Raw genomic sequence first — 24,268 nt, forward strand, 5'->3', positions numbered from 1 at the left:
TTCTAGAATAAACAGCCTGCTGTTCACATTTTTTCACTGGCTCTTTCTATATCACTATTTATGAGTAAGGCATAGATGAGATAAGTGAATATTCAGCAATTAGTAAAAAACTTTCAAAATGTTTTGGAGGGAAATAATTTAGATTTCCAACAGAAATGATCATTTTGCTCAACTGTAGCTTACCGAATCTTTTAAATTCAGACCATAAAAGTATCTGACATCTAAAAAAGAAAAAGAATGTGAGCTATTTCTTTTCCTGAATGAGGCTGAGCTGTACCTTTAAAACAAACAGATAATCTGCATCTGTGATCTGTTGCTAAGGAAGTGTAGGCCACAGCAAGCACATTTATTCAAGGGCAAAACAAGTCTCCAACTACATCTGTGATTTAAAATGGTTGAAGTGTATTTCATTCATCTTGTTTTTATATACCATATTTATGTATAAAATATGTAATGCTGGACAGTCATTTACATGCAGTGATTACTTCCAGAAAAGTTACTTATTCATGTAGATCCTTACCACTTTACAGTGAAACATTCTGCAGCTGATGCCTCTGACCTTAAAGTTACCTTGTGTCATTTCATGTACATGTTATCACAGGAGTCAAAGTGCATAATGCACTGCAGTGGAACTGTTCAAAGCACAGACCAGTGTGAATCATGTTCATTCCTGGAATGGTTAGGAAATTCCTTTTCAAAACTGGCCCTGTTTTCAGGATTGTGGAGTGATAGTAGCTGAATGTTGAAGGACTTAATAAAGTTGGAGAAAAAATAAGCAAGTATAAAAGTGTTATCAGAATTGTGCTTCCTTAATACACGTGGCACTGGCTGTTTACAATGGCAGCATTCCTGAAACATAGCTTGCTTTTGAACTTTCGTTCCCAGACTCATATTGTTCTCCAATGTCACCTGTCATGTCAAGCTGGCTTGTTTGTCTGTTATCAAAGACTGTTCTGCAAAAAGGCTAATGCTAGCCCACCAATATCAGTCTGCAGCAGAAAAAGCTACACCGGAGAAAACAAAAACGTATGTATGTTTTGTTTACTTGTTTCTTCTTTTAAATGTAGTTATAAATATTGCCAAAATGAATGCATAATGGGCAGACTTTAACACTAGAAAAAAGTGGCTTGAAGAAAGCATGGAAGTATGTAATTCTGAAAGACAGCTATATGTTGGGCAAGTGTGAAAATCCTGCACAAGTTTTTCAATTGCAAAATGATATGCAGTATCTACTAGTAGGTATTTCATTTTGCTCACTTAATCAGTATACTCTCTGCACAAATAAATGACTAATTTTAGGCTAGTTCCATAAGAAGTAGGACACATTGTGAAGCATTACTACAAATGGACACTTATACTTAAAGTAGTCCTCAGACACAACTATACATATGCATGCATATTTGGACCTCTTTTATCTGTCTGGATGTACATAGATATATTAATGTCTGCATGTTTGTAAAATGTAAATAGAAAATAGAAAAATAAATACATAGACACATACAAATATATCTAATATCTATTATTTAAAAATGTAGACACTTCATAATGTAGATACTCACAACACAGAGACTAAAACACAGACTGTTCTTAATGTGGATACATCTGACTACAGAGAAAAAAACACCTAAACCCACATTAAATTAACAGAGGGAAAAAGGTAAACCCGCTACTTCTGTGCTCAGTTTACACTAAAAATGCATTAAAATGAAAAAAAAAAAAAACTAAATCAGACCAATACCATAGGACATGGTTTGCCTGAATATAGGTAGTTATAGAAAGGTTTTTTTTAAGGTAAGATGCAGGGTTAGGTTTGGGGGCATGGTTAGGGTCAGCATGCATCAGTAAGGTGAGCAAATGGCATTGCCATAATATAGACCCATGCCATTCCAGTTACCCCCTATAACCAAATCATTGAAAAAAGACCACTATAAATACCCAACCAGTTAGAAATTATCTGTCTACTGTAAGGGTCACGTAACTTATTTTGAACAAAGAATACCAAAGGTTTGTTCAACTTTTTCTTGATTGATTTATTTATTTTACATTGGTTGACCAAGGTAGTATGACTGGGCATTGAACCCTTTTTTTACTTAAGGCCCAGGAGAAAACCTGCAGATAAACAATAAATGAGAGTAAACAAACATCACTTGACAGTCAGGGGAGTAATAAGTTTACGCAGAAGTACATTCATGACATATAATCCTTTCAGTTGTTATATATACAATAAAAGGTTTTATATAGCAGTTCAGTTTTACTTGTGCATATAACAAACACATATAGTGCACGTTTCTTTCCATGTTACTGATTTAAAGGGGTTCCATGTTGTAAATAATGATTTATGTAGAGAATTATGGCATGTTCATCCCGAGAATAAGCCAGGATTTTGTCAGATAGTTTTTGAGCTCTGTTTAAAAATTTGTGTTTCCTTGATCTGTTTAAGTGCTTGAGTGGGGAAGGGATTAAATTCCAAAGTTTGGATACATAGATAGGGTGGAGTGCCTCACCTGCTGTGTTTTGAAACTTGCTAATGGTGAGTGAAGATTTATCTTGTGGATTACATATGTGAGGATTTGGCAATTTTCTGTGTAGTATACCATGCTGTGCATGACTAAACTTTGGGACTTCTGGAGGTCACTGGCAGCTCTGCCAGTTTAATAGCTTAAAGTATTGACTTTATGGACTTGGTATTGTCTTTTGCTCCACTCCTGTCTTTCAAAAATCCTGTAGAAGAACGCACTTTATTTTATTTTATTTTACTTGACATTTGTTAAATGGGGTTGATCCAGCTGAGCTAGAAGCCCATTTTCAGTAGAAACCCAAGGAGAAAAGCTCCAGGAAATTACATATTAAAATTCATAGAACATAGAAAAATGTATTTTAAGTTATACAATATAGTAAAAATAAGAAGTAAAACATGGAATATGCACAAAATGTTAAGCAAAATACAATAAACAAGTAATCAACCAAGCCTGCATGCTGAAAGACCTTTTTCACTTAGGCTGGACTGGAGATCTTTTAAAAAAGCAGACCCTGGGTTCAGCAAGCAGCTGTGCAAGAATAAGGTATTCCTGCACGGCAGGGACCTTTCCTGTTCAGCAAGGCAGCGTGCTATGCATATGTATGAAGGCACGCTGCCGTGCTGTAAAATGGACATGGTTCTGTGTATGAGCACAGGGGCTGTGTCTGAGAGCAGAGCTCTCACAATATACACACCCACTGCACTCCAGAATTGCCTTTCAGCAAGTTAAAATGAGCGAGAATGCTCGTAACACCCTCAACCCATCAGGATAACAAATCTGGTCAAAGTCATAAGGGACAATCATCCCTACCAAGACAAATGTTGTTAGAATAACACATGTAGCATAAGCACATAGTGCACACCTCCCAACCCATCAGAGTAAGGAATGTGGACAAAGCCAAAAGGGACAATTGTCCCACAAAGCAGAACGTTGATAGAATAACAGGTTCAGCATTAGCAAGGATATTCTGAAGGGTACAAATAAAATAACACAACAAATATTTTTTTTAAACAGACAATAAAGTTTAAGCGTAGCTGCGTGGGTGTGTCCATTGCTTAGCTACGCTTAGTCCAGCTTAAACAGCACAAGAAGTTAAATAGTAAGAGACATCCAGCATAAGAAGTATTGCAATAGTGTAGTGGTTCGAGAGTACGCTTTGCAAGCAGCCATTCCCGGTTCGATCTCCACTGTAATCAATTTGCATTTTACATTTGAAAGCAGTGCATAAACATTTATTTTATAATTAGCTACTAAATAACATATATTTGTTAACCAGAGTACTGTAGTAGGTCCAGATGTGCGGTGTCAGTTTAATATAATTGGGAAACCCCCATATAAACACAAGTGCCCCATACAGTGTAGTCACATATGAATAAATGTAATGAAAGCACATTGGGGATGTCAGGGTCAGTAAACCAATATATAATATGTAATGAATGACAAATCAATCCCTTACAGTCGATAGTCTATAAAATAAAAAAAATAAGCAATGCGAAGCATTGCGCAACTCTGCTTACCAGGTGTAAGCATTGTATAAATATGACTGCTAAGCAATTAGTAGCCCAGCTAAGTGGATTTGCCCATTGGTAAGCAATGCTGAACCTGCCCCTTTAAGCACTGCCAACCTTAGCTAAGCAGGTTTGCCCATAGCGTAACTTAGCTCAGAATATTCAAAACCATCCTATCAGTGCAAAGGGTGGGAAACCGGTCATATTTAAACCCCACAGGCAAGAATACAGCTCATAACTGGTTGCAGTTTCCCACTGTAGGCAGTATGGCAGGAGTTGGTGAGGGCATGCGCTTCCATGTGCAGCACTGGGGCATTCAGAAGTCCAAGGTCATGGTAGGACTCCTGATACAAAACCATGATGAGAGACTGCTGCATGACCAGTACCAAGGCTCCCAGTATAAAGCAGAAGCCTGGGACCATCCCGCCCGTGATCTCACCAGTGCCACTAGTATCTCTTGGACTGGTGAGCAGGTCCGGCACAACTATGCTGACTTGAAGTGGTAAAAGAGGGAGCTCTTGGATGAGTGGGTCCAAGAAGCAAGATAGAGGGGTGATGTCCCAGCAGTATGTAAGTAGTTATAATAATAACTGTTTACTAATGTCCAGCCTGTGTATATGATAGATAGGTATACCTAAATATTTCTATATTTCCCTTACAGCTGCAGCTGAGTGGGCTGTGAATCAGGAAGCCCATGCTAGTAGGTTGCAAAGGCTGTGTCAGAGGCTGGTGAGTAACAATCCTGGTTGTAGTAGTCACGCCAAATAAATATAAAGTAGTAGAAAGTCACCTGACAGTATAAAAACTGTCTATGTGGTGCACTGAATAAACCAGACAATATGACAGTAATAGTCCCATATAGGTCATATTTAAATAAAACCGTAACTGCCTGGCAATAAAGTTCTAAATCCTGGACTGGTTGTATTTACTATGGTATTGTATGGCATTTATTGTTGCATTCTCTCAATAGTAATGTTGTGTTAACCAATGCTCCCCACACTATGATACATAACAAAAAATGTCTAGGAATGTCTGTATAAGACTGTTGTAAGTACAAGATCAGATTGTAGAATCAAGAGAGACTTAGACAGAAAACACTGAAGAGATAAACAGCAATATCCAGCTAGCACACTCTGATGAAACTTAAATTGTTGTACTTTTAGCAGACACAGCCATGGTTCGAATCCTGGGAGTAGTAGTAAGCTGTATGCATAATCATACCTCTCAACTGTACAGATTTTTGCAGAATGTCCAGATAATTGGCTCATATTTTCTGCCTGTTCCGCTGTCCCCCTGGCAAATCAGTGGGATGATCTCAGAATTGTAGTCACTAAATAATGACATACATTTGATTTTCAGGCCAGAAAACCTTCAGAAAATGTATAATAAAAGAAATCCTGTCACTCTAGCAACTCTCCAAGTTTATGAGAGCAATATTCAAAATATGTCCCTATTTGTACTCCCATGTTGTCAAGTTTTGTCCAGAGTGTGTACATTAAGAGACTGAGAGGTATGTGCATAATATTAACTAGGAATCTGGGAATATGTGAAGAAACAGTTAGGTAGTGTTAACAAACATTCCCCCCACAGGTTTGTCAGATAAGCAAACTGTAACTGCCTGGCAATAAAGATTTAAATCCTGGACTGGTAGTGTTTACTCTGGTATTGCATAGCCTGACATGTAGCATTCACCAACATCTGATATCAGAATAATAATGTTGTGTCAACCATTGTTTATCACACTGTGCTACATACAAATATGACTAGGAATGTCTGTATAAGACTGTTGTAATTACAAGGTCAGATTGTACAACCAAGAGAGACTTAGACAGAAAACACCAAAGGAATAGTGGGAGGATCTCAGAATTGTAGTCACTAAATAATGACATACGTTTGATTTTCAGACCTCAAAACCTTTAGAAAATGTATATTAAACAAATCCTGTTACTCTAGCAACTCTCCAAGTTTATGAGAGCAATATTCAAAATATGTCCCTATTTGTACCCGTATGTTGTCAAGCTTTGTCTAGAGTGTGTACATTAAGAGACTGAGAGGCATGTGCATAATATTAACTCAGAATCTGGGAATATGTGTCAGGTAGTGTTAACAAACATTCCCTCCACAGGTCTACCAGGTAAGAGATGTATAATTTAGCTACAAGACAGTTGAAGTATACACTACAAACATATCACTGCCCAAACCAAGGCCATAGGGTATTGTAGTAATACCTGTAGAGTAAAGATTAGAACAATGATCATTAAAGTTGTGAGTACTGCAAGGATATACAAGTTAATTGACATCTCTCTCACCCCCCCACCATATCTGCAACAATAATCTAAACACACAAATCAATGGGTATGTAAAGACAGACAAGACAGCATACAGGGGTGGTATATGACACATGTGTGGGGTAAACACCTTGGATGGGGAGGGGTGTTTGGAAATTGGAAGCCCATGAGCCTCCAAATGGAGACAGTGGGACTAAGGTCTCCACCCATGGGCAGTCACCACTGCACCTTCACAGCCCTGAAAGTGGCTCTGCTGGGTCTGAGCAGGAGGGGCAGGCTGACCGTCTAATTGCACCACATGGCCCTCAAGCTGGCATAGCAGATCTCCTAATTCTCTGCAGAGCTCCCTATGCACCAGACCCTGGGCCTGACTTCAGGTGAAAGGATCCTGCCCATGTCCACTCCTGGGGGGGTGAGCCCCATCCCCTGAGGCAGTTCCACCTGAAGGTAGTGCAGGACCAGCAGAAGAGGAGGTTCTAGGGTGGGTCCTTGACTTGCTGGGGCCCGGTGCCACAGCCAGATGAGGTGGGAGTGGTGAGTCTGCTAGGAATGGCCTTCCCAAACATGCTATTGTGTTGCAGTTTTAGAACATATGTTGGTTAGTTATAGTCAACACAATCCAGGATTAGTTATAACAGCATGCACAGATATTCCCATTAACCCAAAACACCAGATTTAGAACAGTTGCATAGCAAACAGAACACATGCATATATGGAACCACAGTGGCCATTACAATGGCATGCAGGTTACATTGATAGCTACAGGCCACCAATGATAGTGTTTCAACATGGAACATGTATAGAAACACATTTCAATATTTGTTGTACAATAGAATATATGTCCCAACAGTAGGTTTGGTGTAAACATACCCATTGATTTGTGTGTTTAGATTATTGTTGCAGATATGGTGTGTGGGGAGGGGGGGAGATGTCAATTAACAACTTTCATATCCTTGCAGTATGAAGTCCTCTGACTTTTTTTCCTGTTTATGTCTTCCAGGTACAATGTCCCATAAATGTCTCCCTGCATATACACCCCAGGAAAAGGATGTCATTATAAACTTCGTCGTACTACATCATGGAACCCTATTTGGACACAGGGCCCATGATCTGCAGGACAGGATCACCCTGTGGAATGAGCTCATCCACAGGGTAAATGATGGCCTGCATAACTGTAGTTATGAGCAGGTGCAACATCTGTGCACCGACCTGATCCACCACACCCGTCACCGTGCTGCTGCAGTTAGGAGGGACCAGCTAGCCACATGTGGGGGATCATGCCATCCAGCCCCCACTGACACATGCTGAGGAGCTCCTCTCCAGCCGTGGGTCACCCGCCCACCAGCAAAGCCAGGAACCTGAAGATAGCATTGTGGAGGTGGGTGCCACCCACACAGTGGATGAGGAGTGTGCAAGTAAGGCTCCAGAGCACATTAGTAGATCACTGTTGCTTATCCATCTTCATCTATAAAGTATCTTCATGCATATGTCAGATAACATAGTCTGTTGCTGTGGTGTAGTAATGAACAGATGTGCATAATCTCTAGTATTGTGGGTTTGTACTGTTGATGTACTGAAATGCTGCTCCCACCCTGTACCAATGCCACAGGTGTGGCTACTGACATTACATCTCTCACACAACTATGTATGTCCCTCTGGAATACAACTGGGGCAGCAGTCTGTAGCTCGTGAGTATGGCGTTTTGTTCAGGTTTGCCAATACACCGGCCATGTTATGGTCATGGTATTTGCCATGCACACATTTAACACACCTACCCATAATGCATGCTGTACATGTTCACTTATTGTTGCTGTCAGCTGCACTGCATTACAGTGATCACCATGGTGGCATATCTGAAGGGTATGTAAGAGTCCTGCAGTATACCTAACAACCTGTCAGTGCAGGATGTGTGGGGAGAGATGAAAATAATGGTGGGGCAAATGGCCTACAGTAGGGACATGTCTGAAATATTACCCTTATACAGTGGCTACAACAGTGTATACACCACTATTGCAATGGCAACTGTTCCTGATCTAAACAATGGCAAATCACAATACCACATTCCACACCTTTTATAACCTGTAATGTGATGCTAACATGAGCAATGAATGTGTAATATGGAATCCTATGTTAGGACAACAAAAATGGGGAACCCATACCTTAACAAACACTAGAAGCATATGTGTGCACACGCTCCAAATAACATATTGTGGAAGCAGATTTTGAGGTACTGACAGCATTCACTCTTCTTGAGTACACACCTTCCATCAAGTACAGGGCCTCAATGTCACACCAAGTAATGGTCTGCTGTCCAAAATGTATGTCCATGACATTTGCCCACTCACCTGCAACAGAGGCAGCCATGGCTTGCACACATCTTACAAACCATGGAATGGATCCCATATACAAAAGGTAGCACTCAGGCATGGGAGAAGTAGCCTTACCTCACCATTGCATATACCATGTCAAACAGAGCAGACAGTCATGTTTGTGTGTATGAAGTATGGGACAACATTAATGTAGAAAATAAACAGATGCCCATCCAAGGCAGATGACAACACATGTTGCAAACTGGTCATGGAGGCTGCCCAGAAACATGCAGCAATACTGATGGACTTGTAGAAATGTCTAGCAAGTACTGCTTGTGCAGTACCTATGTTGACAATCACCTGGAATCTGCATAAGTGTGGCCTATGGGTTAGGGTAATCAGATGGAAGAGTTGTTCCACAGGAAACATCATCAAGGGCTCTCTACAGGTAGCATATGCATAACATCAAGTCTCCCAAAGGCATGTGTTGCAATGTGTAATGGTGTACTGAGACCAAGGTTGAAACCTACAGACAGTATTAATAAAGATACATGTGGTGCACAAGCAACACCTCACTCCACATCCGGCCCACCATCCCCATTTATACCTTGCTGGTGCCAGTGTACACCTTTAGGGTTGCTGTTCATTAGCAGGAATTAGGTCGGTAGACATGGCATTCTGAATTTGGAACACTGCCAAATGACACTCATGTGTGGCCCATAGTTGTCAAGCATCTGCAATAAGGCTGAGGATGGGGAGGGGTGTCATCCTGAAACACAACAGTGAACTGAAGCATACATCCAAAGCTCACTAAGAATGGCTGTATCTGAACACAGTCAAGATCATGAATTGTGCCAGACATAACCCTGACTCCACAGCAATAGTGAAGGCTCTGTGTGACCTCCAAGAGCTGTGCACATGAGCTGACCTTGCAATCCGGCAGAGTTGGGGGACATTTATAAGGCGGAGTGACCAAATAATGGCAAGTGAAGATGGGCCATGCTAGTATACCCCTTCCAGGAGTAGTGACTGCTGTAGTTCACTTAACAGATGCTGCAACAAACCATTGTGTTAAGGGTGTGCATATTGTATGCATCTCTATCAGCATCTGCATGACTAACACATTTGTTTTATACTGCATTTGATTGCACAGGTCATATGTCATATATCAGGTGTGTATGTTAGCATATGCAGTATTGTGGCCCCACTGCATATCATGAAAGAGGCTGTCATGTCAACAAGGGTGTGTACACTCCTCATATACACAGTAAGTTTTGAAGGTTGTCAGTGTAATTGGATTTTATTGCTCATACATGCACTGCTGATGATGAGATCTGCAAATCAGAGGTCAGGCATTAACTATTGACATTAGTCATCATATCATCCCAGGTATGTGTCAGACAAACCATAGGGGCTATGAGCAAGAGAGCAAACATAACTGCCACACGTAGGGGCTGTGAGCAACAGAGCAAACATAACTGCCAAACATATACACATTCAGCTATGGTGAGTACACTCATGAGGTATGGTGCAAAGTACATACCAGGGTACTGTATAGGTGCACAGCAATACTGTGTACATGGGTGCAATGTGTTCCGGGGAAGGGACATCACCTACTAACGCAACTCAAGCATCACAGAGATGTATAATATTGGTAACAGGGATTGAGTATAGCTGCAGTGCATCCTGTTGAGTGCCATATGTCATGCATGTTGACTGTTGGGTAATGAGAGGTCTGTGTAATATCTTTGTGCCATCTCACCTGTGTGTGTGTGTGTATGTGTGTGTGTGTGTGAGTGTGTGTGTGTGTGCGCGTGTGCATGTGTGTGTGCATGTGTGTGTGTGTGTGTGTGTGTGTGTGTGTGTGTGTGTGTGTGTGTGTGTGTGTGTGTGTGTGTGTGTGTGTGTGTATAGAGGTAAGCAATAATGTACAGGTCTTAAATTACATTTTTTTGTTTTCCCCTCACAGGTGGCGAGGTGGGTCAGGGTCCCCCCTGCAGGCAAACTGATGTTAGTGTCCATATAGACTCTGACAGCGATGATAGGTACGCTGAGGCACAGGCAGGGTTGTCAGGGGCTGAAGCTGTGCCATCGGTGGACTTTTATCCACCCCATGCCCGCACACAGTCACAATACATATACATACCCCATCACCAGTGGCCATAGATGAGGGACAGTTGGTGGGTGGTAGCATGGGACAGGACAGTTTGGGGACCATGGCAAGTGTGTCTATCCACAGCAGCCATAGCTGGATGACTGGCGAGGTACCACACAGTCAAATGTACAGGGGTGCTCATAGAAGGGCTGCTGGCCATCATGCGCCTGACAGAAGTGACACAGCAGGTGTCACCAGACGCATGTTTCGGGCCATCATGGAGGCACAGACACGTATGGAATATTACATCAAACAAAGTCTGAGGCTCCAGAGGGATACTCATTCTGCTATACTTGACAACATCCGTGATCTTGCAGGTGCCCACCATTATTTTGCAGAGGTCCTGGATAGACAGTTGGGTGAGATGGGGGGAATCCTTGACCGTGTGGTGTCTGTGTTAAAGCATATGGTGGGAGTAGGATGTCAGCCACATAGATGTAGGTCAGCAACACCGACAGGTGGAGGTCTACGTGGACATGCAAGAAGTCAGACCCTCTCCTGTAGTGGCAGTACTAGAACCAGCACTGCAGGGGGGTGCTGTCTACACCACAATGCAGCTGGCCACATGCACATGGTCCTGGTCAGTCCCAACAGGGACATGGATCCAGTGGACATTTGTCATCATCAGGGGAGAGGAACATATCTGGGCTTCTACCTGGTAGTGCCCATGGAAGCTCTGGCAGGCACAGTTCCCATGTCCATGGCTGGACACGGTAAACTGTGCACCCTGCCATGTACTGTCTGCAGCTGTCCAACAAACCTCTGTATAGGGCAGCCACATGGCAGAACTGTGTGCATACATACACACACACATCACCAACACAGCTAGGGCACCTACATACCTACACACACCACAGCTGCACAGCCCAGTTGATAAAGAACTTCCTAACACACACACACACACGATGTCAACCAAATGGCTCATCCTAGGTCTCTAGCAAACTTACAACAGACCCTGTGCATTTGATGATACCTGTGCCACATCCCTGTCATCCATGCCATCGATGGAGGGACATGCTAATATGGTTCTGATGCACAGGGTGAATGTACTAAGGTTAATAATGTAATGTTGTTTAACATGTTTTCAGCTGGAATGTTTAATGCTTACATGTCAGGGTGTGTAGCTGTCCAGCCATGATGCATTATAGCTGTTATTAACACTGACCTTCTGTACCCATGAACTACCACATAGGTGGTAGTCTACTTAACACCAAAAGTGTGATAAGAGACCTTGGGACACAGGTGGACAGTAGTCTCTCCTTTGATAATCACATCACCAAAGTGGTCAGGAAATCCTTCTACGTGGCACACCTCATCAAAAAAGGTTTCTCATCCAGAAAAAAAGAGGTCATTGTTCCCCTCTACTCATCACTCATTAGACCCATTATAGAGTACAACCCCCTCACAAGACATCTACAACAACTGGAAAGGCCGCAAAAATACCTCACAAAGAAGATTACTGGCCTCAAACAGATGCCTTATGCAGACCGTCTCAAAAAACTCCAGCTTTACTCCATCGCATATCGCCTACTCAGAGGCAATGTCTGCCTAACATACAAAGCTATGTCAAACCCAGAGCTGTTGGACATGCTCCACTTAAAGAAATCCCAATCCCTCTGAGCTACACGCTCTAGGGACCTAAACCTTGTCACCACAATAAACAGAACATGCTGGAGGGATAGATTCCTATCTCAGAGACTTCCCATATTCTGGAACAGACTACCGATCTATGTCAAACAGAGCTCTTCATTAGCACTCTTCAAGAAAAATCTTGATGATTGGATGGGTAATAGGAAATTCACCACAGGAATCACTTTTGTGGTTCTTCTTGACAGGGGCACAGGAAAATAATTTTCTTGGGTGGCGAAAGCTAGGGTACATTTTTGGCTAGGCTTGTATAGGCCCTAGGGCCAATAGCCTAGTACCTACCTATGAACCTATGACTGAATGTGGTCTTCATAATGTATTCAGTTTGTGTTGTATGTGTCTGTGTGTCAGCAGGATGTTGTTCTGCTGTCCTTTCCTACAAGGGGTATGGCACTATGATGACACATTGACTGTGTCATATCCTGGGTACAGCTGAACACAAGTAACATATCTGTATAACAGTTACTGCATGTGACACATGGCTGATAGGTATGAGGGGTGTATACAGGTGAGTGCATGCAGGCTGATGTCAGCAGCTCTTTTACAGTGGACAATGGTAAGTGTACTGGGTGGCATACACCAAATGTTTATGAATAACACACACACAGAGGGTTTGGTTTTGATGCAATACATAGAGAATACTGTACACATGGATGTACTTAATTTTGCAGTAAATCCATCTTGGCCTATGCAATTCCACCAAGACAAAATAGACAAAACATCACATCAATAAATAATCAGTCTGCCAGTTTAATGTCATTGATGATGGTACTGGCAGGGTATATGTCCTCTTCCCCAATTTAGTGCAATCCTGGAGTTGGTAAACATAGGTGTGCTAGTGTGGGTGGCACAGCCCTCCACTTTGGAGGATGTGGGGTGGCATAGAACCACACATAGTGTGATTAACAACTACTTAACCTGTTAACATAAACTGTACAGTATAACAGCAGACTAAGCGGGGTGGGTGGTATACACAACTATAACCCCAATGAGGGTGGCTGTGCCCACAACAACCACACCCAACTATATATATCAACTCCATTATCGCTGTACAGTGGGGAAGAGGGCATTTACACATCTACTACTAGTTTTGATGGAATGGATTTCCACAAGATGATTCCTTTAAAATGTTAGCTTTGGCTAGTTAGTTCTCAGACAAATGATCTCCTGGGACATGTATTTTCTGCAGACTGAACTAGATCCCTTCACATACAAACACACTTACTTGGCAACACTGAGAGTAGAACCCCTACCTATGTACTTATTGCTACTAATGTGTTTGGCCTTAATTGCACACATCACAGAGCTTTTAGGATGAGGTGTGTCCTGAGTTCTTGTTAAGTGAAGAACATCACCAGGCCTTGTACAGTATGGTAATGGGGGATGTACTGGGTGTTAATAAACAATACATAGTATGACATACTGTCATATACACATTGACAAACACATAGCAGTCATAGACGCATCTGACAGACCTGAGCTTAGCAGTGCTAACTACCTTGCCAGTGAGTCCATTCTGTTACAGAAAATTTGCACACAGCACATGCATCATTGGGCTGGATAGTGTAATCAGTTACCTGTATGGTTGATGGTGACAGCGGTCCTCATACAGTGGACCTTGGAACATGTACTGGGGGTACCATGGTGTGAAGACAGTATACCCAGCATCCACACCCCACATTGGATATTGTACTCACTGAAACCCATGATAATGCTCTGACATACTCATAATCACACATTGACCAGGACTGCAATACAACCCCTTGTCTATCTATTCAGTGCTACTACAGGGATATACATTTATTGCACATGCCACAGGGATAGTAGGGTGAGGGTTTGTCATGGCTCTCCTAATGTCAGCAACATCACTATCCTTTATAATGTATGGAAAGGTTTATTGTATTTGGAGAATGTGGCCTCAGAATGCTGTCTCCTGAAAATATACACACTCGCACACATGCATATACTTGTCAGGACTCAGAGGGTAACCCACGCCTATCTACTCATTTGTAGAATAGTGTTATGCTGGTACTGCAAGCTCCAGATCGCCCATAGGGTGATGATTGTAACAAGGTACATTTAATGTTAATTACATCAGCAGCCATTTCTAAGTATGGCAATAGGGGGTGTAGTTGGTGAGAAGGCCCTCAGGGTATTATCAACTACAAGTTTACAAACACACATACACTGTTATTCTCAATAATGCACACTGACACATTTGTTAGTACTGAGGTCCATAGGTGCAGGTGTTCCTAGGTGTGTACCAGGCTAATGTCCATGGAGAGATGAGAAGAGTAGGGGATGTGGGTACACTGATATCATGACACCTGACATTTGTCAGTAGGCCATCTATCAACTGATGCCACTTGAGTGATCCCCAGGGTGACAGTTAAATGCAACATCCAATCATCTGGTTTCTCTTACAGAGGGCCAGTGAGGTGCTCCAACTGACATGAATGCAATATATATTAGATAACATGGCCAGAGTCTGGGTTAGAGACCTGCACCCAAGCATGTTCTGTTGACTGTAGTAGTCTGGTTGAGGTATCCATGGCATGAGGTGCATACAGGGTGGGGTTTCCTAGCTTTGGCATTCATAACACAGTGGGACAGACATGTCAGTGTCAGTCAATCATAGATTGCCTGTAAGCAGCCAAGATGGATACCTGACATCTGCACATCTGAACAGAGGACAGACAGAAATCAGCTAGCCAAAAGGTTATGCATTAGGATGAATGTTTTGACATATAGACATCTGACACTGATAGGTGTGCCACTACTACATGACAGCAGCCTTCAATGACATGTTCTAAACACATAGTAGTCTACAGTTAATATCCACATATCAGATGACTATTCAGTAGCAAATACTTAATAACATACGGCTCACACACGAAGAACACTATAGTCATTACTCAGAGTCCAGCCTTGCATGCAGGGGTGTATGTTTCCAGTACTACAATCTGCAATCTAGTCTTACTTGGGAAAGCACTGTTAAAAGTAGGAAAGTAATGATACAATACATGCAAGTGTGACTGCATATTACCTGGGATACTACCCATGTATGAAACACATACAAAGAGAAAAGATTGTTGTACTAGCCATGTATACTCAGGTGACCCATACGGTATATGTACACCCCTTGCTACTGTAATGACAACACATAGAAGCATGTTATGTACATGGAATTAAATACACTTATTAAAGATGTCATTACCCTGCTATTTTATCAGACTGGAATGTAATCACTGGTTACTAGGGCTGAGCTATACTTAGCAGGTGTAACCATTGCTTAAATGTAAATGCTAAGCAGGTTTGTGCACTGGAAAGCGAAGCCTACACGGTGTAAGCACCTATTCATTTAACCATACATTAGCACCACTTACCATTGCGCAGACCCGTGCAAACCCACTTAAAGCTGCTCAGAACTGCCTTAACCACTCTGTATCTAACAGTCCTTGTTCTGCCTAGCAACACAATAAACAGCCCTTGAACCCAGGACCCTGTATACTATAATCACAGCAGTTAAACACTAAGCCATCGGAACTGTGAAGATGTCTGTTGTTTTTTCAAATATATCATTCAGTACACATACTGAATAGTGGTGAACAACTGCTTTGACTACCACAACTGTTTATTACATGTAAGTGAAAACAGTGTTGAATCAGTCATGTTTTTATATCTAAATATACACATATCAGATAAATATGGTGGGATGGGTGGCCGCAGTGGTGCAGTGGTTAGCAATGACTCCTCACAGCAAGAGGTTGTCCAGCCATTTGTGCGGAGTCTGCATGTCATCCCTGTGGTTGCATGGGTTTCCTCCGGGTGCTCTGGTTACCCCACATCCAAAAGACATGCTGTAGGTGAATTGGATACTCTAAATTGGCCCTAGGCATGAGTGCGTAAATGTGTGTGCCTTCCATGGAAGGTTGGGCACCGGGCTGGCAACTCGACATCATAAAACTCCACTGCCAGTCATGAGCAGACAGGTGATCCACTGTGGCAACCCTTAACTGGGAAAAGCTGAAAGAAGAAAAAGAAGATAAATATGGTGGGATACATCTGGGAAGGTATATACAACACTCATGTTTACACATAACAAGGATATGTGTGTAGATATATATATATATATATATATATATATACATATGTAGATATATGTATACATGTACATACACACACACACACACACACACACACACACACACACACACACATATATATATACATATATATATATGAATATATATGTATATATATATATATATATATATATATATATATATTCATTTATATATATATATATATATATATATATATATTCATATATATATGTATGTATAACTGGGTCCCCTTCAAATGGTCGACATTTCACAATATCGACGTTCATATGGCTGAGACCATATGATCGACATTTGAAATGTCAACCATGGGGAACCTGCATCTCCCTACAGTGCGGAATGGAAAGATTTCCACTTCCACACTGTACTGCGATCTCGGAGTTGGTATATTTAAGTTCTGGGGGATGTGGGGGATGGAGCCCCCGACAGTGGGTGCAGGGGGGGGTCTATGCCCCCCTGCTAGCAGCGTTAAGTTTTTTTTTTTGTTTTTTGTGTTCTACTTGTATGGCTGACATTTCAAATGTCAATCGTATGGTCTCGGTGATATGAATTTTGACATTGTGTAATGTCGACCATATCAAGTAGACGCATATATATATATATATATATATATATATATATATATGTTTGTTTGTGTGTGTGTGTGTGTGTACGTATATATATATATATATATATATATATATATATATATATATATATATATATATATATATTATATATATATGTGTAACTCCTGAATAAAGTGTCGAACCGTTCGAGACAAAAACACAGCCAAACACATAAAAAATTCCCAAACAGGTAAATCCACCCAACAGCAATTGTATCAGCAAAATAAATCCAAACTGGTTAAGATGTAAAAAGAGATTTAATATACAAAAACTGAATCAAGTTTAGCGCTTTCACTCGCGACAATAGCGAGCTTCCTCAGAACAATTAAAATAAATTCCTTGCATACATTTATATTTGAAATTGGCGCCAAAAAACGCTGATTAAGAACAGTCAATTTAAAATGGTATAGCGCACATTATGAAGTAATTAATAAAACTTCTCATATTACCCTAAGCAGTTAGTCTCCTATTATTGTTGACATGTATGTCCATATAACAAAATAAAATAAGATAAAAAATGTTTATATTAAATATATATTACTATGCTAAACTACATAAAAATATTAACACACTAAAATAAATGCTGGCTTCAATTGTTTAACATCAATAGAGGTTTTATGGACAAATAGTCATTTATACCTGGTGTGGAGGTGGCATCTGTTAATACTTGCCAATATAATTCTCTGTATGCCAAATAATTTTTAGTATTGCCTCCTCTTGGATTGTTCTTTATAACCTCTATTATAGCGAATTCAAATTTATGTTCAGTCCCTTCTTCAATAATGTGTCTAGCTAATGCATTCCTCTTATCTTTCCTTTTCATACAATATGTATGAGAGTATATTCTTTGCTTAAAAAACCTCTCGGTCTTTCCGATGTAAAATGCTGGGCAGACCGTACACAATGCTATGTATACCAGCATCTTTGTTTTGCAGTTACCTTTTGACATAAATAATTTGGTCCTATTAATTTTCTTTAGTATGACAGGGCTTTTTTCATAAATATACCTGCACTGGTTGCAGGCCCCACATTTACTTGTGTGTGTGTTAGTCCCCCTTTTGTCAGATTTTTTTAATTCTAATAAACACTTTATATTCCTACCCATTTTGTTGACAAATAATGGTCTGGTTCCTACTATGTCCGAAGTTTCTTGTTCTCTTGTCAGTATATACCAATTTTTTGTCATAATATCTTTAATTACGTTGCTAAATGGACCGAATTCAATAATACAGGCCCTTTTATATTTGTTAGCCACTATGTTAGTTGAATCATTAGTGACCAGTTCTTGACCTGTGTTTGTCGTATTTACTCCAAGAAGTGAAGTGTATCTACTATCTCTCAATTCCATGATATAAGTAGATATATCATTCATTAGATCTAAATCATATCCCCTTTCTAAGAATAATGATGTAATATATTCTATCTCCTTTAACATGTCTGTATGCTCAGAAGTCATACGCATGGCTCTAATACATTGCCCTTTATAAATATTACATTTCACTCTTCTTGGATGATAGCTATGAAAATCTATATAAGAATTTGAAAAAGTGGCTTTTCTGTGTATAGTAGATTTTAAACGCCCATTTTTCACCGACACTAATGTGTCGAGGTATGGTACCCCTTGGTTATTATATACTGCAGTAAATTTTAAATATTCACTACTAGCATTTATATATGTAATGAAATCTGTGTAAGAACTGTCCTCGTCATTCCACATAATACAGATGTCATCCAAAAATCTGGAATAGTAATAAATGGACTTGAAATATGTACTATTGAATATGTGATTGTCTTCCCAATCTAGCATGACCAGGTTAGCAAATATGGGGGCACAAGCTGCCCCCATAGCTACTCCCCTGGTCTGCTTGAAAAGCTCCCCTTCAAAATATATGAAGTTGTTTTCTAAAACAATAGACATCAGGTCCACTAGTAATGTTATTTTATCCCATGTCATATTCGTGTATTTTTGTAAACAGTTGGTAAATGCTTCAAGACCTTCATCAATGGGAATGCTGCTAAATAGGTCAATGACATCTATACTACTGAAGAGGGTGTGACTATTGTACTTAAAGGTGGGTTTTATATATGTTTCAGAATGTCATCACCAAGAATGTCCTTTATCAAAGTTAAATGATTTAAATTCAATTTTAAAAAAAAATTTTGGGGTTTTTTTCTTTTTTGGATCTTTAAAATTTAAATTAAAACCCTTAAATTTTTACCTTTTGGAAAAAAATTTAAAAAAATGAAAAAACCCAAAAATTTTTTTTTTATTTCCCCTTTTTTTTTTGAATTTTTTCTTTTTTAAGGTTTTTCCCCTTTTGAAAATTAAAAAATTTTTTTTTACACCACTATGTGTCTATTTAAATATACAACTCTGAGATGCTACAGTAAAGGAATTCCCATTTTGCACTGTATAGAAGAAAAGGGAGATTTGTTCCTGTCAAATCAAAAATGAAACATTACTTACACAGAGCACACAGGATCCTTGCCTGTGTGCAAGTATGTTTAATAATAAAGTGTTATTAACATTATATAAGTTGAGCATATGGTCATACCATGCAATTCATAATAATGTATATATATATATATATATATATATATATATATATATATATATATATATATATTTTGCATATATATATTATGTATATATATATATATATATATATATATATATATATATATTTATACACATATATATATATATATAGATATATATATATATGTGTGTGTGTGTGTGTGTGTATATATATATATATATATATATATATATATATATATATATATATATATATATATATATATGTGTGTGTGTGTGTGTGTGTGTATAGTGGATGTTTACAGCCATGAAAATGAGGATATCACAAAAATGCACAAATAGATAAGCTCACACAGTTGATGCATTCACACACTCCTGTCTGTCCTAACACAGATTAACCAGAGGAGCAGAGGTCCCAAGCCCACATACTTCCCACTAGTCAGTGACATACATTCTCACAGCATCCCACTGCTTTTTCAGAAATACACAACACTTATGATGGCCAGGCAACAGTACATCTGACAAATATCTGGACATAACATCACACTAAGTATATACACTGAGCTGCTAGGCATGTCACAAAGCACTGTGTAAACTACAGGCAGACTGCCACAACACTGACCCAGTTTTCCTAATCTGTTGCAAGTTACTTAGATAGCCTAGCGACATTTAGGATTATGCATAACTTTTTATTTTCTAGTGAGTATTGACTCTCCTTATCACTAGACCACCGGATGCTCACTAGCACCTTTACAGGATTACCCGTAGAATTTTGCAACTACTAACTCTTATAGTATCTTATTCCACCTCCTGCAAGCTCTATGATTGTAGTAGCATCTGTAGAAGCCTTACTACACAATGCGGCTACATCGGGAATTCAGGCAATTCATGTGCTATTATTAGGTGCATTTCTCTACGTGGTCATGCACAGGAATAGGTCGCTTCTCCTGTCTAAACTCTGAGTTGTGCGCTGATTATGCGTGGGTGGTGTAATAGTATAGTATTCTTATTGAAACAAACTGCATGTATTCAAGGCTTAACAAGACCCTCTAGTAGCTCTGGCCATTGCATCTATACTACCACTATTTTTCAATTGCAGTTGATTTGCATTTTAGGCCTACTTTACCCCCCCCCCCCCCCCCCCCCCCCCCCCCCCGCCCCCCCCGGGGGGGGGGGGGGGGGGGGGGGGGGGGGGAAGCTCTTTATTCATTCTGTATGCAAATTTTGTGTACCTGGTTTTTAATTCTAATAAACACTTTATATTCCTACCCATTTTGTTGACAAATAATGGTCTGGTTCCTACTATGTCCAAGTTTTGTTCTCTTGTCAGTATATACCAATTTTTTGTCATAATATCTTTAATTACGTTGCTAAATGGACCGAATTCAATAATACAGGCCCTTTTATATTTGTTAGCCACTATGTTAGTTGAATCATTAGTGACCAGTTCTTGACCTGTGTTTGTCGTATTTACTCCAAGAAGTGAAGTGTATCTACTATCTCTCAATTCCATGATATAAGTAGATATATCATTCATTAGATCTAAATCATATCCCCTTTCTAAGAATAATGATGTAATATATTCTATCTCCTTTAACATGTCTGTATGCTCAGAAGTCATACGCATGGCTCTAATACATTGCCCTTTATAAATATTACATTTCACTCTTCTTGGATGATAGCTATGAAAATCTATATAAGAATTTGAAAAAGTGGCTTTTCTGTGTATAGTAGATTTTAAACGCCCATTTTCACCGACACTAATGTGTCGAGGTATGGTACCCCTTGGTTATTATATACTGCAGTAAATTTTAAATATTCACTACTAGCATTTATATATGTAATGAAATCTGTGTAAGAACTGTCCTCGTCATTCCACATAATACAGATGTCATCCAAAAATCTGGAATAGTAATAAATGGACTTGAAATATGTACTATTGAATATGTGATTGTCTTCCCAATCTAGCATGACCAGGTTAGCAAATATGGGGCACAAGCTGCCCCATAGCTACTCCTGGTCTGCTTGAAAAGCTCCCCTTCAAAATATATGAAGTTGTTTTCTAAAACAATAGACATCAGGTCCACTAGTAATGTTATTTTATCCCATGTCATATTCGTGTATTTTTGTAAACAGTTGGTAAATGCTTCAAGACCTTCATCAATGGGAATGCTGCTAAATAGGTCAATGACATCTATACTACTGAAGAGGGTGTGACTATTGTACTTAAAGGTGGGGTAATTTTTTAGAAACTCCCAAGAGTCCTTTACCAAATGTTGGACGTTATTATATATAGGTTTCAGCATATTGTCAATAACCACCCCTATAGGGAATGTCTTTGACTTGCTGCCCGAGATAATCGGACGAAAAGGGGGGTTAAGATGATCCTTGTGAACCTTAGGAATTCCCACTATGGTAGCCATAGTGGGATAATCAACAGTCATATAGTGATATAAGTCCTCTGATATTCTTTGATCTAAAAAGTATTCTTCTAAATATAAATCTATTCTTCTGTAGGCTATATTAACCTCATTTTGTGATATAGAAGTATAATTTCCAGATTTATGCAAAATATCATAGATGATACCACTGTATGTAATAGCATCGAAAATGACGATGCCACCCCCCTTGTCCGGTTTCATAACCCTAATATTGCGGTTGTTCTGTAACTCTCTTAAGGTGTGGATTTCCTTTTCGGTTAAGTTAGATTTTGTTTTACACTCTTTAATAGCTTTTTCAGCTAAATATAGTTCCTTAGTGACTTTTTTCTCATACTTCTGAATACTGGGGTTACTAATGGGTATAAAGCTACTTTTCTTTTTTAGGGAATCAGTGGTAGCAACAGTTGTCTGATCTTTATTTCCTAACATCATAGTTAAATTTAATTTTCTGATGTATTTTTTAAACTCTAATATGTTGTTCACTGTGTTGAATTTAGGTGTTGGAATAAACTTTAGTCCCTTAGATAGGAGGCTGAAGTGAGTTCTATCTAATTTAATATTACTATAGTTATATATTTTAAAATTATTACAAATGCTCACAATTTGATTAGTAACTATGTTGTCTTGAGCATCATAGTTGCTTAATTCCTTAGTAGTGTTCAAACTCTCATAAGTTAGTACTTCATTTTCCACCATTCCCCTTTTTTCCACTTCGCATAGTTCTTTCCCCCTGGGTTGTGAAAAAACTCATCAGTGTCACTTGCCCTACCCATATTAGGTCCATCATACTCTTGTACAGGTTCCTCCATATTTTTCTTATTGATATTACTCCATTTATAATTAGTGTGACTCTTATATTGGTCCCTGTCTCTATGAAGCTTCTTTTGCTTATGTTCATGGGCCTTCTTTGCCCTTGAATCAGCAGTGTCAAACTGTTTGTAAAATAAGGTCTCCCATTGTGGAAATGCCAAATCTTGTGTTATTAAATTATTAAGTTTCTCTACTTCAGTTAAAAGTTTACACAGCTTCACGTCATTATACTTAATCAGTAGTCTCATGTATTGAAATCCAAAGTTGTCAAATAAAGAATTAAATTCCATTTTAACTTCATTATCTATGTCTATGTCTAATGGCAATTTATAAAACCTTAAACCCATAGGCACAATGTTGATAGATATACAAAAATTCAAATAAGCATTATCTAATTTCAGAGCATTAATCATGTTGAGTTTCTTGCCAAACAAATAAATCGTGTCTTTCAAAGTGCCTTTATATTTTGAATTACTAACGTTATTACTGTTGTCAAAATTACAGTCCTGACCAAGAAACTCCTGCAAAGCATTACGTTTCTGGTCTTTATTAACATGATGAACAGTACCTTTGTCGTGTTTGTTACTGCTAGAAACGTTAGCATAAGTCCTTGCAGGCTGAGTGTGCTTTGGTCTTGTGCCCACCCGTTTCATTTCCTCTGACAAATTGCCAAAGGAAAAATCAAATGCAAAGTCTGTTCCTGCCATTTTGTTGTTAATATTAGGAGCAGAAATACATGGTAAATCGATCGCATATCCAAGTGCACAACCAGTATTCTGCCCATTAGGTATTCCAGGCGAAGAAATGTTAGGCAAATCATCATTCGATGTATTAATAGCTAAATGAACTGGTCTTCTATTTTTGCTTAGGGTATCGTTCGAATCAATCCTGTCGCTCTCTGTAATCACAGAGTGAAGCCGAGAGTCAATTAAGCCGGGGATCTTGCTGAACAGATCTGCTAACTTGGATACCTCGTCACTTAAAGCAGTAACCTCTGCTTTCAGTTGCTCAAGATCCGAACCGGAACTTGGTGAGGTGTCCACGATCGAACTGTTGGTGGAATCCATAGTGCAACTCCTGAATAAAGTCTCGAACCGTTCGGGACAAGAACACAGCCAAACACAAAAAAATTCCCAAACAGGTAAGTCCACCCAACAGCAATTGTATCAGCAAAATAAATCCAAACCGGTTAAGATGTAAAAAGAGATTTAATATATAAAAACTGAATCAAGTTTAGCGCTTTCACTCATGACAATAGCGAGCTTCCTCAGAACAATTAAAATAAATTCCTTGCATACATTTATATTTGAAATTGGCGCC

The 24,268-nt window shown here is 39.4% G+C and overlaps 1 protein-coding gene across 3 annotated transcripts in view; it reads left to right on the forward strand.

Moving 5' to 3' along the window:
- The first annotated feature begins 669 nt into the window (after positions 1-669).
- The window catches only part of LOC122798227 (probable 2-ketogluconate reductase), a 609,788-nt gene continuing 586,189 nt past the window's right edge, over positions 670-24,268 (forward strand). For 2 of the 3 annotated variants that reach the window (XM_044067001.1, XM_044067002.1), the window contains exon 1: positions 670-1,026. In XM_044067001.1, coding sequence (XP_043922936.1) covers positions 838-1,026 — 189 coding nt within the window. In that variant the 5' untranslated portion in view covers positions 670-837. The remainder of the gene's footprint in view (positions 1,027-24,268) is intronic. The other variant, XM_044067004.1, reaches the window with a different exon arrangement.

Source organism: Protopterus annectens, chromosome 3.part1, assembly GCF_019279795.1.
Source record: "Protopterus annectens isolate FY-2018-M chromosome 3.part1, PAN1.0, whole genome shotgun sequence".
Lineage (NCBI taxonomy): Eukaryota > Metazoa > Chordata > Ceratodontiformes > Protopteridae > Protopterus > Protopterus annectens.